Source organism: Charadrius vociferus, unplaced genomic scaffold (genome assembly GCF_000708025.1).
Source record: "Charadrius vociferus isolate BGI_N301 unplaced genomic scaffold, ASM70802v2 scaffold298, whole genome shotgun sequence".
Taxonomy (NCBI): domain Eukaryota; kingdom Metazoa; phylum Chordata; class Aves; order Charadriiformes; family Charadriidae; genus Charadrius; species Charadrius vociferus.
The window spans coordinates 2,063,474-2,078,369 of record NW_009649936.1 but is presented as its reverse complement, the minus strand read 5'-3'; the positions used below and the strand labels follow the sequence as shown (position 1 = coordinate 2,078,369).

Here is a 14,896-nt window from a genome sequence, read left to right as displayed (position 1 = left end):
TCTTTTGAATAAGGCAGGAAAAAATCATGGGGTATCTTAATGTTAAGAATTTTCTCAATAAAGTTACTGAAACCAGAGTACCAGGGCAGTTACCCTGTTCAAGCAAAGCCTTTAGTTCTGGACAGATGACTACCTCCAATAAACATGCAGTAATTCTTGAAGACATCCCATTCAAACTGCTGGGGCTACTTGTGATGCCAAAGATTTTAAGAGGAAACACAGAAAGGATAAGATTGCACACCTAGAATTGGGTTGGAATCTTGTTTTGGGTAGCTGTTTTGGTCCCAAGACTCTTTCTTTTTTTAGTCTCTTTCCCAATATCATCTTGATCTATTAGCAAAGGTTCATGGCAGGTGTGGCATGCAGCCGCAGTTCACTTCCCATAGGGCTGCAGGCCGCTTTACAAACCTGCCACCTGTTTTGCCAAACAAATCTTTGCTTGAAAGATTGTTGAAAAAAAACCCAGGTGTTTATATTTTTTAACAAAGTAGAAGGTTTTCTGCTTCTTCAGATGAAGTCCCATACTAGAAAAGCAAGGTAGAAGCAACAGGCTCGCCCTGGACTGAGGCAGAAATGAAAAGGAGGTTTATATCCCAGTTTTCCCAATGGTCTAGGCATTTTGAAGCCCTAGAAGTTAACAGCCAAGCATGAAGAAGGAAAATAATTTAAGCTTTCAAAGTTCATAATTGACAATACTATCAAGATGAAAAGGAAGAAAGTCTATTGTATTGACTGAAAAAAATAGTCATTCAAACTTCAGTGTTACTGCTCTTTATATGGATGGAAGTACTAAAATAAGCATACAAAGCTACAGTTTCTTTAAAAATGCATATACAATATACAATCTGCAGGATACAACTGTATTGTTTTTAGCACTGTTGAATCAAGGTTGACATAATCATTCAGGAATACGTATTCTGAGCCCAACTGATCATTGTGCAGCTCAAGCCCTGCAGCCACCTAACCCCGCTCGTTCAGCTACTGGTGCACTAAATAAAACCTGGTGTTGCCTCAGCCTTTAAGTAGTTTACTAGCTCTCTGCTCATGCAGAAGGAAAAACGGAACCAGACTCATCACTGTGTAGCACCAGATTGTCTGCTTTATTCCCTAGTCTTTTTGATACAGTTTTGTGAATTTTGAGGTCCACTTTCATTCAGAAGCCTGGTGCAGTTCTTTGGTGGTTGCGCATGGGCAGAGGTGCTTCTAGGCATTACCCCTCTTGAAGTCACTCGGGCACTGAATGTGTGCTGAAACAGATGCAGGACGGAAGCTTTCATCATTGCATTTGAACAAGCTTGCTGCACTGCTTTGATGGTGTCCAGGGCATGTGACATGTATGAAAGAATTTCCTATTTCGATTTATTAACTCTTGATTTGGGGTTAAACGATCACTTGCGCCTTTACTGTCAGATAAAGGCTGCAGGTGAAATAATTGGTTGTGAAATGGAAGCTCTTTAAATCTCGTGGACACTTCCCGATCTCTGGAGGTTAGTGGTTCATCAACTCTACTCGGTGTGATTTTAGTGTGTGAGAATCAGGGTAGTCCCAGATACGGCACTGAACTTGGCATGAGGAAGGTATGTTTTCAAAGCCAAGACACAGGTTTAGTCATTCTTACCAGAGTTACCCAATCTGCAATAGCACAACGGTGATTTTTTCTTATTTTATGAAGCACTTGGAGACCTGGAGGTGAATTCCTGGTGCTATAAATATTACTCTATGATGAAAGGAGGTGACAAAAATAGCTTGGGCAAAAATAGGGTTTGCTAACATTTTGGGTGATAAAGCACCACAGTCTACATTTGCATTTATAATGTCTCAGAATTTGTTCATTAAGGCACAAAACGATAAACCTTTGGGCTTAGCTATGAGGCCTCTGTTCACATTACTGGTCCTAGTGAACCCAGGAGAATGACTTACACAAAGAGGGCTGCAGGATCAGTCCTTAAGCATCTGCTATTGTTTCCCAGAAATAAATGGAGCCAGCAATTTCATAACATCATTTTGATGGATGCTTGATTATTCCTTTTTTCAAGTGGGACTGCTGCAGTGGCTCTCCTTTGCTTCCAAACATCCTTTGTATTTTTCTCAGCAAGAGGTGAAGATATCAGATAAGTGGCAGTACCGGGCCTGTGTTTGGATTACCACAGACTGTCCAAGCACTCTTTGCAAATAGGTGGAGGATGTTAGCTGAGCTGGCAATAAGATTCTCATGGGTGGAGGTGAGGACAACATCTGTCTTTCCTATCTTGTACTTGCCAAGTCTTTTTGTTGTTCCTGAACTCTCTCATGAATATAATATGTGGATTTTTGTCTGATCTAATGAATCCAAGACTCAGAGATTTAGAAGGAAAACATATTCCAGATGCGTGCTGCAATTCCTGACTCAGGTGACTGCATTTTAAGTAGTAACCTTTTCCAGTATGTTCCACACACCATATTGAGAATCTTGCAAAACCGCTTCTTTTGCGAATGATCAGAATAGAGTTGTAAGAGCGTCATGATTAATAAGCTACAGCAAGGCTAAAGCATCAATCATTTGTCTTTTGTTTCACCGATTATTGCTGCATGCAATGAATCCAAGGCTCAAAGGCTTGGCTTTAAAGCGGGACTGCAAATTTAGGCTAGAAGCCCTTTAGCAGTTCAACCACAGCTTGCTTTATCGTGCAGTGATGCCTGTTGCAGACGTGAGCGGAGCGGAGTTTCAGACTGGAAGACTGCCCGCTGCTCTGCGAGGTTCTGGTGTCCAGCCTCGCGAGTGCTGTCTGTTCCAGCATGGAAATGACACTTCTGGCCTGTTTGAAATTAGGCTTTCACTCCAGATAAACAGCTTCCCAGAGCATCAGAAAATTCAGTCTGAGGAAGAAGAGAAAGAAGAGCAGCAAGCGAGAAGAGTGACTTGGTGAAGTCTGGAGTGCTGGTACCAAGAAGCATACTGTGTGCAGTCCTGCGCACTTCCACCTGTGCTCCCTTTCGGTTACCACTGTACGTAATTCGATTGCACACAATTTCAGTAACAAATGTTGTCAAGTGTACAAGGGATACTGAGTGCAAAAAAGCATGGAAACACTTAATAGAGCTAATTGCATGGTCTTAATCAAAACAGTCTTTCCTCAGAAAATGCAGGTCCTCTCCAAATGTAACTGTTTATTAGAATGTTTTAACATCTGCAAAACACACGCTGGTGCATTACAATTCATCCTTTTAATAAACGTTTGGTGAAAGTTTTCATACAACAGCTTTTTGTCTAATTTGAAATGAAAATAAGTCCCAGTATGTCAGAATTCTTCATGGAACGGAGAATTAATTTATCTGACCAACTGTAGACATCCGACAAGTGATAGGAAACAGCCTATGTCTGAGCGCGTTGTGGCTGTGTGGAGGTCTAAGCTTGTGCTTACATAAGGATTATCATGGAATCAAACTAAAGCAGTAAAAGTTGTTTACGTTAATGAGGAGAAAGATCATAAAACTGTTGTCAAAAAATAGATCATATAAATTCAATGATATATGGCAAAGCTAATTAAAAGTTCTCAATTGCAGTGTTATTGCAAGTCCCTCATAGTCAAGGATAAAAGGGCTGTTGTGGAGCGTGGGAGCGCTGACTCCACAAGATGACTCTACAAGCAATAAATGCATTTAACTGTCTGCAGCGTCTCTCAACACACAACAAGGGTGGTTGTTGTATTCGTGTCTGCTTGTGCATCCTCCTCTTTATGTCTAGTTCTTGCCCAGTGTCGTACTGGTTTGTGGCTAATGTTTTTCATCATACTGGTGTGCTATTGCCTGCTAGGACTTTGGCAGTGGTGGCCAGTAAGTTCTTGACTTTCGAAGTTCTTGAAGCATTTTTTTTAGCAGAAAATCACTTGATAGATTTTGATTAGCCAATGGGGTTAAAAAAGATCTACTAAACCTTTTCTGTTACAGAGATTAAGCAATAAACCATGGAAATATTTGAAGAAATGGAAAAAACAGAGCTGAATATTTTGAGATACACATATATACACACACATACTATGAGTGTACTACCTGGAGACATGATCCAATTTGATTGCTGTACAAATGAATGGAAATGGTGTCAAGTCTAAAATGGAGGCTGTGTTGACAACATGGAGGGACTGCACAAATGTATTTGATGCACAAGACAGCATGTTCCCTAATCGGAATTAACTTGAGAAAAAGTGTCACCAGGCTTGAATGGCCTCCAAAGTCTTCTAAAATCCTGCTGCAGTACTTTTTGCCCAATAACCCTCAGCACAAGCAAATTATGTTAGATGACTGCACACCTCATTGTCTTCTTTAGCCATTTCTTAAGTTTGATCGAGCTTTAGGAAAAAAAGTCTTTGTCCTTAGTTCCTGACATTGCATATAAAGGACAGGTCAGCTTGCATATACTTCTCATGATGGGAACTACTTCAATCACATTTCCTGTAACTTCATGTTTCTAGGCCAAGTAATCTTGCATTTGATTAAGTAAACACCTTTGTCCTAATGACTTTATGCCTACTTTAAAGGCGTTGCTGTACCTATTGTTCTACAGATTTGTCAGTCTGTTATTCTTTTCTTTTTTTTTTAAACTTATCAGTGTAGTATAAGTCAAAACCAAACAGAGAAGACATTTTGTCCTGTTATCATTAGTATGGAAAGTCCAAGTGAGAAGCCAGGTTTTGCATTGTACAAGCGATTAAAAAATAAAACCAAATCTTAATGAAGGAACAGATTTTCATGTTTTGCTGGTGATGTCATGAGGGGAATTATGTGGAGAAAGGAAGATGGAATAAAGAAAATCTGGGTCCGATATTGACCTCAGATAATATTACCAACATCTCTACTTCACAGACTTGCATGAAAGACCTTTCCCACCTGCCACTGTAGCAGTATGTGTCGGTTTCTTCATATCACATTACCCCAGACACTGGTTATTACAAATGAGAGGCTTCATTTGTGAGATTTCATGAGAATATGGTATTGTCATGTGAAATCCAGGAAGATGACCCATTCGCTACTAAAATTATTACCATAAAGGTACAAAACTTGGCAAGATTGAAAGGAACCTTATAATGCGTCTATTTTATAATATTTTTTAATGTTTACCTTGCTTTATCCCACTTACTGCTTGAAGTTGCCCAACTGCTCCAGTAACAGCATTAATATGGATGAGGAAAAAAGATTAACATGTATATGAGTAACGAAAAGTATTTACTAGAAATAGAACTATCATCTATATGTAAAAAAACTTTGCCAAACATTGTCAGTATTCATAGTTTTGTCTATGTTTATATGTGGCCAGACCATGCAACTATTCTTCATGATGGTGAATGCTGACAATTTTTGTATTACATTTGGTCCAGGAGCTTGCATTTAGAATTATAGCAGAAAGCACATTTTTAAGTCCCTGTATTTAAGAAAGGAATACCCATATTTCTTTCTGTCAGCTATTCAGTACAGTAGTTTGCTGTTAGAGCCTTCCTTTCACAACTTACTCAAACCAGGACACTTAAGTAGGGTTAAGGCTTGAAGGCTTTAATGAATAAAGAGAAATCAAGGATAGACAAGATGAAACAATGCATGCAAGGAGCAGCTGACAGACATTTTCTATCTGTTTTGGGGGTTACTAAATTATGCCAGCTATCAAACATTCTTGTATAGCTGAGAAATGCTTCATGTTTCTTGATGCTATTTCTATGCTTTCCCACAGTATGAGTTTCACGTGAGGTTATATAAGATTGTATTAGCTCTGATTGTTCAGCATCACTGTGTCTTGCAAGGTCAGCAGATTAAGAAATGGCTGGGCCAGAAATCCTCATTTTTTAAGATCACCAAGAGGAAGAAAGGCAGCAGTGTCCAACCTTGGACACATAACTCCCACCCATGCGTTGCAGAAAACTTTCCCCTGTGTGTGAGGATATACAAGGACCAGATATTTCACCTGTAGAGGTTGCTGGTAAATTGGTATCGCTGGTACTGCCTGCATTTGAGAGGACAGTTGGTATGACTGCCTGAGTCCTGGCTGACGGGTGGAGCAGTAGAACAGACGCTAAACATAGTTTCCATGTTTCCCACACTGAAACCTCAATCTCACTTATGTGCGAGAAGAGAAAAGGTGGTTAAAGAGTTAAGGAGGAAGTAAGGCTAATTCTAGTTTAGACCATCTTTGCTAGTTATGTTGACTCCTTAAAATTATGCAAAAGCTTAGGTGGCCAGTTCAGCTTTTATAATTTGCTCAAGGGAGGGATGATACATGTCCTACTGTCCTTCAAGACAAGCCAGCAAAGATCAGTGAGAACTCAGAGTAAACTCTCAGAGATACTCACTATCGTAGACTACACATTAACAAACCTTCCACATAAGGACCAACCCAACAGCGTGCAAAGTTGGCAGAAGCTCAGTTATTCCGACAGAGCCTTTACAGTCCTGTCAACGTGCACTGATAACTAGCAGGATGGACTGCAGATGAGTGTTTGCTATTAAATCAGAACAAAATTCTAGCTAGCAAATTGAGGGGGGTTTGTCCATGAATAACTAGGCATTTTTTCCTGAAATGTGAAGTCTGAGTCTGTCTCTTGGGTTCATTTATGTTCATCTTGTTTTTGCCATAGTCTTTTAGATATTCACATAACCCTTATTAATTTGGCTCATACTTCCAGCATTTGCTGTCCTCCTCAGGAAGTTAAAATGTGTGTACTTTCCCTCTTTGTGCAACATAATAGGCACTCATAGCACAAGCAATATTTACTGTCATTAGTAATGCGAACAAATAGAAAACCTGCATTTTTTTTGTTTACATTTATACTTAACCCTAAGTATTTCTAAATTAAGTTACATTAGGTAGAATCAGGTTTAATAGGAACCAGAATACATTTGCTTTGTTTGACTTGTAGGGGGGAGGATGAAAAATATATCCATTATATAGTATGCAATGCCTGTTCTGAAAAAGTCTATTAGTAAATGGTTTACAGAGTAAAATAATATTCTGCCTGTTGTATTTGCAATCTGGTATCTGCTTTTTCCTCTATAATTCACACATAATTCCTGTATTTACTGGAGCCAGTTCTTTCAAAATTAACACTTCATTACGTGTTTTTTTGTTCATGTATTAACTCTACAGTGGGGCAAAATGGAGGGAACTGTGCAGCAAATAGTCTCAGGTGTGGGATTCATTGTGATTGCCTGTCCAGGCTGTGTATGTATATCTATCTGTCTGTCTGTCTGTCTGTCTATCTATCTATATCTTCATGAAGAAATCTCATGGACTGTTGAGAAAGAACTTTTTATCTTCCTTCAAGTGTAACATTTTCTTTCTTTAGTTCTTGCGATACGATACCTGCTACTTCACCATCCAAGCACATCACGTCCCCCTGCTGTCTCTCAGCGCAGTATAGCCAGGGTGCAACCTGTGGGGAGCCAGGGACCAGCAGTCATCGCGCCCCCCCCCCACCTCCTTGAAAAGCAGGAGCTGTGTGCAGGCTTTCCCAGAAATGGCTCATTAGAAAAGTTCCAGACCACCACCAGCAGCAGTTTTTAGCACATCCAGGCAGGCCAGAGAGCCACAGGAGTCTGAGAAGCATGGCAAAAAGGAGAGGTGTTATTCTGGCATCCCTTCTGTCTCGCCGAAGCTCGTTCACACCCCCAGGGACTCAAGAGGCAGCAGTTTGGTGGCTGGGTGCAGGGTTGGGGAAGATCTTGCTAAGCAGGGGTGCTAACTGGGGAGTTAATATTAATGGTGATAGCCTGGTGGTGACCTTTGCACTCAAACGACATGTTAATAGCAGTAATGACAGGGTGCAGATTTCTATCTGATTTTTGCATCCTGGCCAGTGGCGGGAAGAGTTAGTATTGGTGATTCAGTCACGAGTCTCATGGCATTTGGAGGGCTGCTTGAGAGCCCATTCCCCAAATCCAGAGATTAAGGGGTGATCTCAATTTTCATGAGAAGTAACAAGAAGAAAGTGATGTTCCAGCCCTTGCGGTTGCAGAGAAAACTGTCAGTACTAACAGAGTGCACCCCGAGGGCTCACAAAACCAGGCAAATAAAAAGAATGATAAATGTATGCCCCCTTAAAAAGAACAAATACAGCTGCTGATTTTTAGGGCAGTGTGCGGCTGATGGAACTTGTGCAAAACACTCTTCCAGCAGCCGGGGAAGGTAGGAGCCTGCAGGCAGCCGAACGGCTTCCCAGAGCCGGAGGACTCCCATCGCTCTGGCTCTCTTCTCTCTCCCCTCTCCACCGCGTCCTCCTCTGCTGACAGGGCCACATGGTTTTATTTACACACGCTGCCTCGCCAGGGTGCAGTCGCATGCTGAGCACCCTGCCCCAAATCTGGATCGGCCTCCCCCCCATCATGTCCCCACCCGGCGGTCCCCATCCTTGGCCTCCGTGCCTCCAGCCATCGCCAGCTGGCCGCTGCCGCCACGGCTGCTGTCATCTGGTGTGCTGCACGCTGAGCCTCCTCCACCGGCCCCACTGCTGGGGCTTGCTCCCTGGCCGCTGGCGGGGGCCACATGGGAGGGAGGGAGGGAGGTGCCAGGCTGCCCCCCTGCCCCATTTTGTCCCAGGGCAGAGCCATAGCACCAGGGTGGGAGGAGGGAGTCCTGCTTTGGGTTACCGTCCATTTGCACCCTTACGCCTTGTGTTCACCCTAAGTAGCTCATGGAGAAGGGGGACTTTGCTTGGAAGGCTGCTTTTGGAAGGGTGGCCTTCTGGGCCTGCGGAGTGCTGGGGGCCAGCAGGAGCCCAGACCAGCTGCCATGGCCAGGAGCCTTGGCTCAGGCAGCATGAGTCCCTCCAGCAGCATCAGCCCTTCCCACAGCTCCCCAGTGGGCCCAGTGGGCATGCCACCTGCCCGAGCCAGGTCCGGGCACCACCTCGCTCCCATGACTCAGCTCCAGATAATGTGGGGAAGGAGTTGGTGCCAGCGTATGGCGGTGGGGAGAGAGGGTGGCCTTTGCTCCCTCTGCCATCTATCTGATCTCCAGCCAGCCACCATGGCAGTCACCCCACCACCGAGGGGCATGGTGAACCCTACCGCCCTCGGGGGCGATAACCACAGTGCTGCTACGGTGAGGGAAGGTGGCCGGGGAAGCCCTTCCCACAGCAGCCGGAGCGGGATGCCCAGCTGGTTGGCCCACCAGAAGGGGTTGCCATGAGAGGGAGAGAGGTGGCTGGGTGGGCGTGGTGTCCTCTCGGGGCTGGTGGCAGGCACTTTCGCCGAAACCAGCGGCAGATGCTGGCATAAAGAGCAGGGTCCCTGGATGGGAGGTTGCACCCAGCTGTCTCGACTCCCTGTCCAGAAGGGCCTTGGCTTCTGTCCCAGAGGAAGGAAGAGGAGCTCCCAGTGAGTCAGCAAGGCACGGCATTTGGTTGCTTGTTGTGAGGGCAGTTAAAGCAGCGATGGCAGCTTGCTTACGCCCCCAGTAGATCTGGCCTTCCACATCCCTACCTGGGACGCTGGAGGCCTGAGCTTCACTGCCTGTCCTGCCCTCTCCTCCCTCCTAGCTCCCTGCCTCTATTCCCAAGTGTTTGGTAGCCTGTGTCTGTGCATCTTCTCAGCCGCTGGTGGGAAGCGTCTCCCCAGGGGAGAGGTTGTCCTCCTGCCATATGCTGACGGCTTGTCTGGCACCATGAGTCCTCACCTCCACTGACAGCGTTGGCATGCCTAAAAAGCAATGAGCATTTAAGCAAGTGACCAGCTGTTTGTCTTCTTGTGAGATGGACAGGCCCTTTTTTTCCTTGGGGGATATTGTAATGTCTGCTGTGAAACATGGTCATGCTGACTTCTCTGGTTTGCAGGAAGCGTTATCAGTGGTGAGTGAAGACCAGTCCTTGTTTGAGTGCGCCTACGGATCGCCCCACCTTGCGAAGACAGAGATGACGGCCTCCTCCTCCAGTGAATATGGGCAGACGTCAAAGATGAGTCCGCGTGTTCCCCAGCAAGACTGGTTATCGCAGCCCCCTGCCAGAGTCACCATCAAGATGGAGTGTAACCCAAACCAGGTTAATGGGTCAAGGTAATAAGACCAGTGTTACCGTGGCTCAAGTACACTTTTTCTTGTAATGGGTATAGCTCAGTTGTCAAAATCTGTGAATCTAGTGCCCTTTTAGATGCCCCAAGATATCCCACCTGGCCACCAGCTGCTGTCCCAGAAGCCTACAGGTCTCCCACACATTGTGGGTCAAATCTGCCAGCCCTGTTCAGGCGTTATGGAGGGTCTCAAATGGTGCTACAGGCACAGTCTTTGCATAAGCTCGTGCAATACCTTTCTGTGTTTCCTCTGTGAATCATTTCTGGATGTCAACTTGCATTGCATGCTAGGTGAAAGAGCATATATTAAAGTTAGCAAAGTCTGAGTTTGCTGTAGTCTGAGGCAGCACCATTGATCTCATCTAAGGGTGTGGCATATCTGACCTAACACTCAATGGAAGTTGTCAAAATATGGTAATTGGGGCAGTTGTCTTTGCTCTAAATGTAACCAAACAGAGAAGCATAGGAAGTAAATTCATGTAATAGCAGAGGGAGTGAACTATTGATCTTTACTTTTATATTTACTGTAAACATAGTGCCAAAAAGCATAACTGTGCAGTTGGACTTAAAAGGAGCTTACAGTGAAGAAACGGCATACGTAGGGAGGCAAGCAGGGGAGTAGAAAGGAAAAGGAAAAGAAATTACTCAGCTCAACAGGCAGTAGCCACAGCATGTTGGTGCATTAATTGTTGTCTTGGGATGCTTTTTATGAATATCACTATGAAGGAGAATTGTATTGATTAAGTTGAAAGAGCAGCATAGTGGATTTGTGAATAGACTGGTAGCTCTCCTAAGCATAAGAGCACTCTATGGGATTTCTTCCATCTGAAAAAGCACAATGAAGATTTTTTTTTTTGAAGGAAACTATCCAAACAAGTGCTTTCCTGTTTAAAATGCCTCACTGTCAAAACAGTTTTCCTTTGGTGTTGCTGAAGGGCAGAGGTCCAGAAAGAGTCGGTTGCTCACAATTGTTGGTGATGTACCAGTGAAGACTCATCTCTCTGTCACAAACACCCACCTACTAATCTCGTCTCCCAGCATCAGTTGTTTAGAAAAACCTCAGCCATGGGCACTGTGGTTACTGTTCACACTTGCTGTGCTAATGTGATGAGCACCACAAGCAGGGTAAAGTGGTTTGACAGCTTATCACACCTGCACGTTTCAGTGGCAAGGATGGAAATTGTGCTGAAGTCAAATCAGAATTTCCAGTGAATAGTCAAAGATTTGAGATACCTAGAAATAAATGGTGAACTGAAGTTACAAAGAATTAGGGGAAGGCTTCTTGTAAGCCTACTTATTCAGAACTTGTTCACAACCAATTTCAGTGAGTTTTTTTTTCTTTTTCTGTGCTAAGCAAATGCACAGATATAATCACAAATGGAGTATTGATTCAAAACCAGTTTTACCTGCTTCCTAAAATAAGTATTTGCGCTGGCATTTCTGTAAGAGAACTGATCACTGTTTTTCTCAGTGTAAATTCCATAAAGTGCATTAGAGTAGATAATTAGTGTTAATTGTTACTGAGATTAGTGGTAGTAATTTGTAATGTTATACATGACTAAAGTCAGTCATACACATCCTACTTTGACATACTCCCAGATCTTAAGGAAGAGTCTAGATGATACAGATCCATTTGAAATGGTTGGTCAATCACGTTTTTTAAATACTCAGGCCAGAACGCTGAATTTGCTGTCTTGGATTCCTGAAGTACATAACTAGCCTGAACATTAGAGCTCAGTTTGTGAATCACAGGTATTTGGCTGTTGCTGAGATGGTTTAAGGACAAAACTGTGGGCAGTAATACTGTCTTTTATTAGCTGAAACCTTGTCTGGTCTAATCCTTGTTACCAACCCTGGTAAGGATTATAGTCTGATTTAGGAGGTCAGGGCCCTTACCAAATCCAAAATGTGTGTCCATAGTCAGATCAGCTAAAGTGGGTCCCCAGGCAAACCTATATAGCCTGTGGGTGACAGAACAGTGTAGAAAATGTGCTGTCACACACCAGCATGCCCCGAACCAGTAGAGACTGGTAAGAGCCCTGCTTCGGGAGCCCAGGCAGCTCCAGGCATTAAAGCACCTGGCTCCTGCAGGGGCTGCCTTGGTTCAGAGAGGGCCAGGCACCCTGTGGCACCCCTGCTATTGTGGGGTGCCTGGGAGGGCAGCCGAGCCCTGCCTTGCTATCCGGGAGGCCATCGTGGATGGATGTGTGTTTGGGCGTGCAGCTGGGAGAGATCCTGTGCTCAGTGCCTTTGCTTCTCTCCCGGGGGCTGCGCCCTGGGAAGTAACCCAGGGAGCGGGGAACCGCAGCACAGCCACCAGAGCAGAGCGTCCCAGCTGCAGGGCTGGACTTTGGCTCCCCGTCTCTCACCTGAACTCACAGTTCACATGCTGCTGCCTGCCTGCCTGCCAGCCTGACTTCAGCAGGCGGGACAGGGCGGGCTCGTGCTCAGCATATTTTACAGCCTGGTGGATGGGGGCATGTGCTCAGGTTGGGGGGGCTCGCAGTCCATATCTCCCAAATCTAAGCTATGTTCAGCTTGTAATTATTACCTGAATTAAACAGGCTGTTTGGACATAACTTCATAATGCCTATCATTTCTCCTTCCCTTATGCTATTGTCTGTCAGTGAAATCACTGAGGGTGATACTTAGGCTACCTGCACAGTCAATGGACAGGAATTGGCCGCTGGTTTAGACTGCCTGAGTTGCTCTTTGCAAAGAGAGGTATCTGCCTTTCGTTCAAAGGGATCCTGGTCTCCACGCTAGCTGCATGAAATGTTTGTGCATACAGTCTGCAACTTTTACTAGTGGAACAGGCACCTGCTTTTGCAAGGATATATAATCTGAGCATAGGTGCAATTGTCTTTAAATCAATCTTTTTTGGTTAGTCATGAGGCCTAATTTTGATTCATACTTTTCCAGCAGAACTGTTAATTGTTATAAAAAAGTGGCACCCAGGGGTTGCCAAGGCATCTGGAACCCCAGTGACACACTTTTGCGTCATCCTGACCACCTTTACCACCATTACAGAAGTAAAGAGATGAAAAGAAGAAATCTTATGTACTTCCCTTCTAAAAAAAATAGCATTAGGTCTACCTACTCCATCATTAGGACTTGGAGTTTAGTGCAAATCAGCTGAGCAGCACATGAAGATTAAGTTCTTCATTTTTCTCTGGACAGCATCGCTCAGAGGTGCTTAATGTGGTCACCATTAGGAAGTGAACAACACAGCAGTGGCCATTCTTTCCCAATATCAACCAGTGTGTGAGCTGGCACACAGGCTACGCTGCCGGAAGAGGCTGTACAAGTTACTGCTCTGAACTGCAAAATGTTTTTGGTCAGAATACTGGTTTTCTAAAGGGCACATTCTGGCTGAAAATATAATAGGAAAAAATGTAATTCTTTCTATATTGAATTAAAAATACCCTGCAGCATTGGACACAGGGTCTCCTTTATTAATCTTGCGTTTGATAGCCTCCCCTATTGACAAAGCAATGCAGAATTGCTACCTGGAGAAAACAAGAAAATTCATACTTCACTGCAATTTCTAAAACATGACATTATGCTGAAAAATAAAAAAGAAAAATCACTTATAGACTACCAAAGATAAGACTAGATTAACAATATAAAAAAAAAGTCATGTATGTATTGCATGTTTATACTTAACACGAAAATAAAAAAAAAATTATTGTCATTAACATATACTTTTAATTTCATCAGAAAACTATTATTTTATAAGGCCTAAAATATGCCTGAAAAAACAGATCTTAAGATTATACTTTTAATTGAAAGTACTAATATTGCGCAGTAACAAATAGAATATGTTATGGCATTTCTAAAACTCTTATACATGTGTGCATGTAATGTAATATAGTGTTAATACTTTGGGAATTGTAATGCTTCCTAGTATGTGATATTCCTGTCAGTTGTAGAAAAAAGCGTGTATCCCTTAAGCCTTGCATAAAATGGAATTACTCATCAGTAATATATTATTGCTAAATAATTATAACAAATATTCTGATATATTGATGAGTACTGTCAATACAGAAGTTGCTACATGCCAGTGTAATATATGTGTCTCTTACAAATCTGAAAACTATTTTTTCCTTCCTGAAGTCCTGCTAGGCCTTTGCCATTTGTATGTTGGTGTTTCACTGGTTTCCTGACAGATTATCTGCTCTTCGTCACATGCATAATATTAGCTACAGTTTATATGCGCACATTCGTAGTACCCTGCCGTTCTGCAGACTATTTTGCATTTTCTTTCCTGCAGAAGCCTTCCCCACCCTGCTCATTTGCAGTCCATAAATTTATTTCCTTAAATGAAATGCTCATTTATTAAAAATGCTTCGTATGTTAAAAATTAACACATGCGGTAGCTATAGAGCTTGGAGCTGCTTTTCATTTTTAGTAAAACGGTACCTTCTCCGTTTACATCCATTTTAAAATCTGGATTGTCCCAAGGGATTATAAAATACCACAGCCACACTGCAGAGCCATGGAATTGCTACCTGTACGATCTCCAGAGTATCCTTTGTAATCGTCTTTCTATGGTGAAGCCTGGGTCTGAATAATACAGTGTAAAGAGGATGCAAAACAGGATACCAGGCCCTACGAAGTGGTAGCCAGAGAACAGTTAGCTTTATGGTGTTTTTTGCTGTCCGGCTCTCCCTTCCCACTCTGTTAGGCTGCTTCCTGGCCATATATTCTGTCGTCTGGAAGGGGGTATAAAATTTTAGGAGTGTACTAAACCTCTTACACATCAACAATTAACTACCCACTTTACTCGCTCTGCTAGGACTCTCCCCAGATATACTTTGGCTATAATTGCCCTACATTAAATCTCAAAACATAACAGTCTCAAAAGTGGCAT

The 14,896-nt window shown here is 43.4% G+C and overlaps 1 protein-coding gene across 3 annotated transcripts in view; it reads left to right on the top strand.

Annotated features, from left to right (window-relative positions):
- ERG (v-ets avian erythroblastosis virus E26 oncogene homolog) overlaps nt 1–14,896 on the top strand; it is a 63,173-nt gene that overhangs the window by 20,450 nt on the left and 27,827 nt on the right. For all 3 annotated transcript variants that reach the window (XM_009891325.1, XM_009891326.1, XM_009891327.1), the window contains one exon: nt 9,792–10,009. In XM_009891325.1, the coding sequence (XP_009889627.1) occupies nt 9,792–10,009 (218 nt within the window). Of the gene's footprint in view, nt 1–9,791; nt 10,010–14,896 lie in introns of those variants that run through there.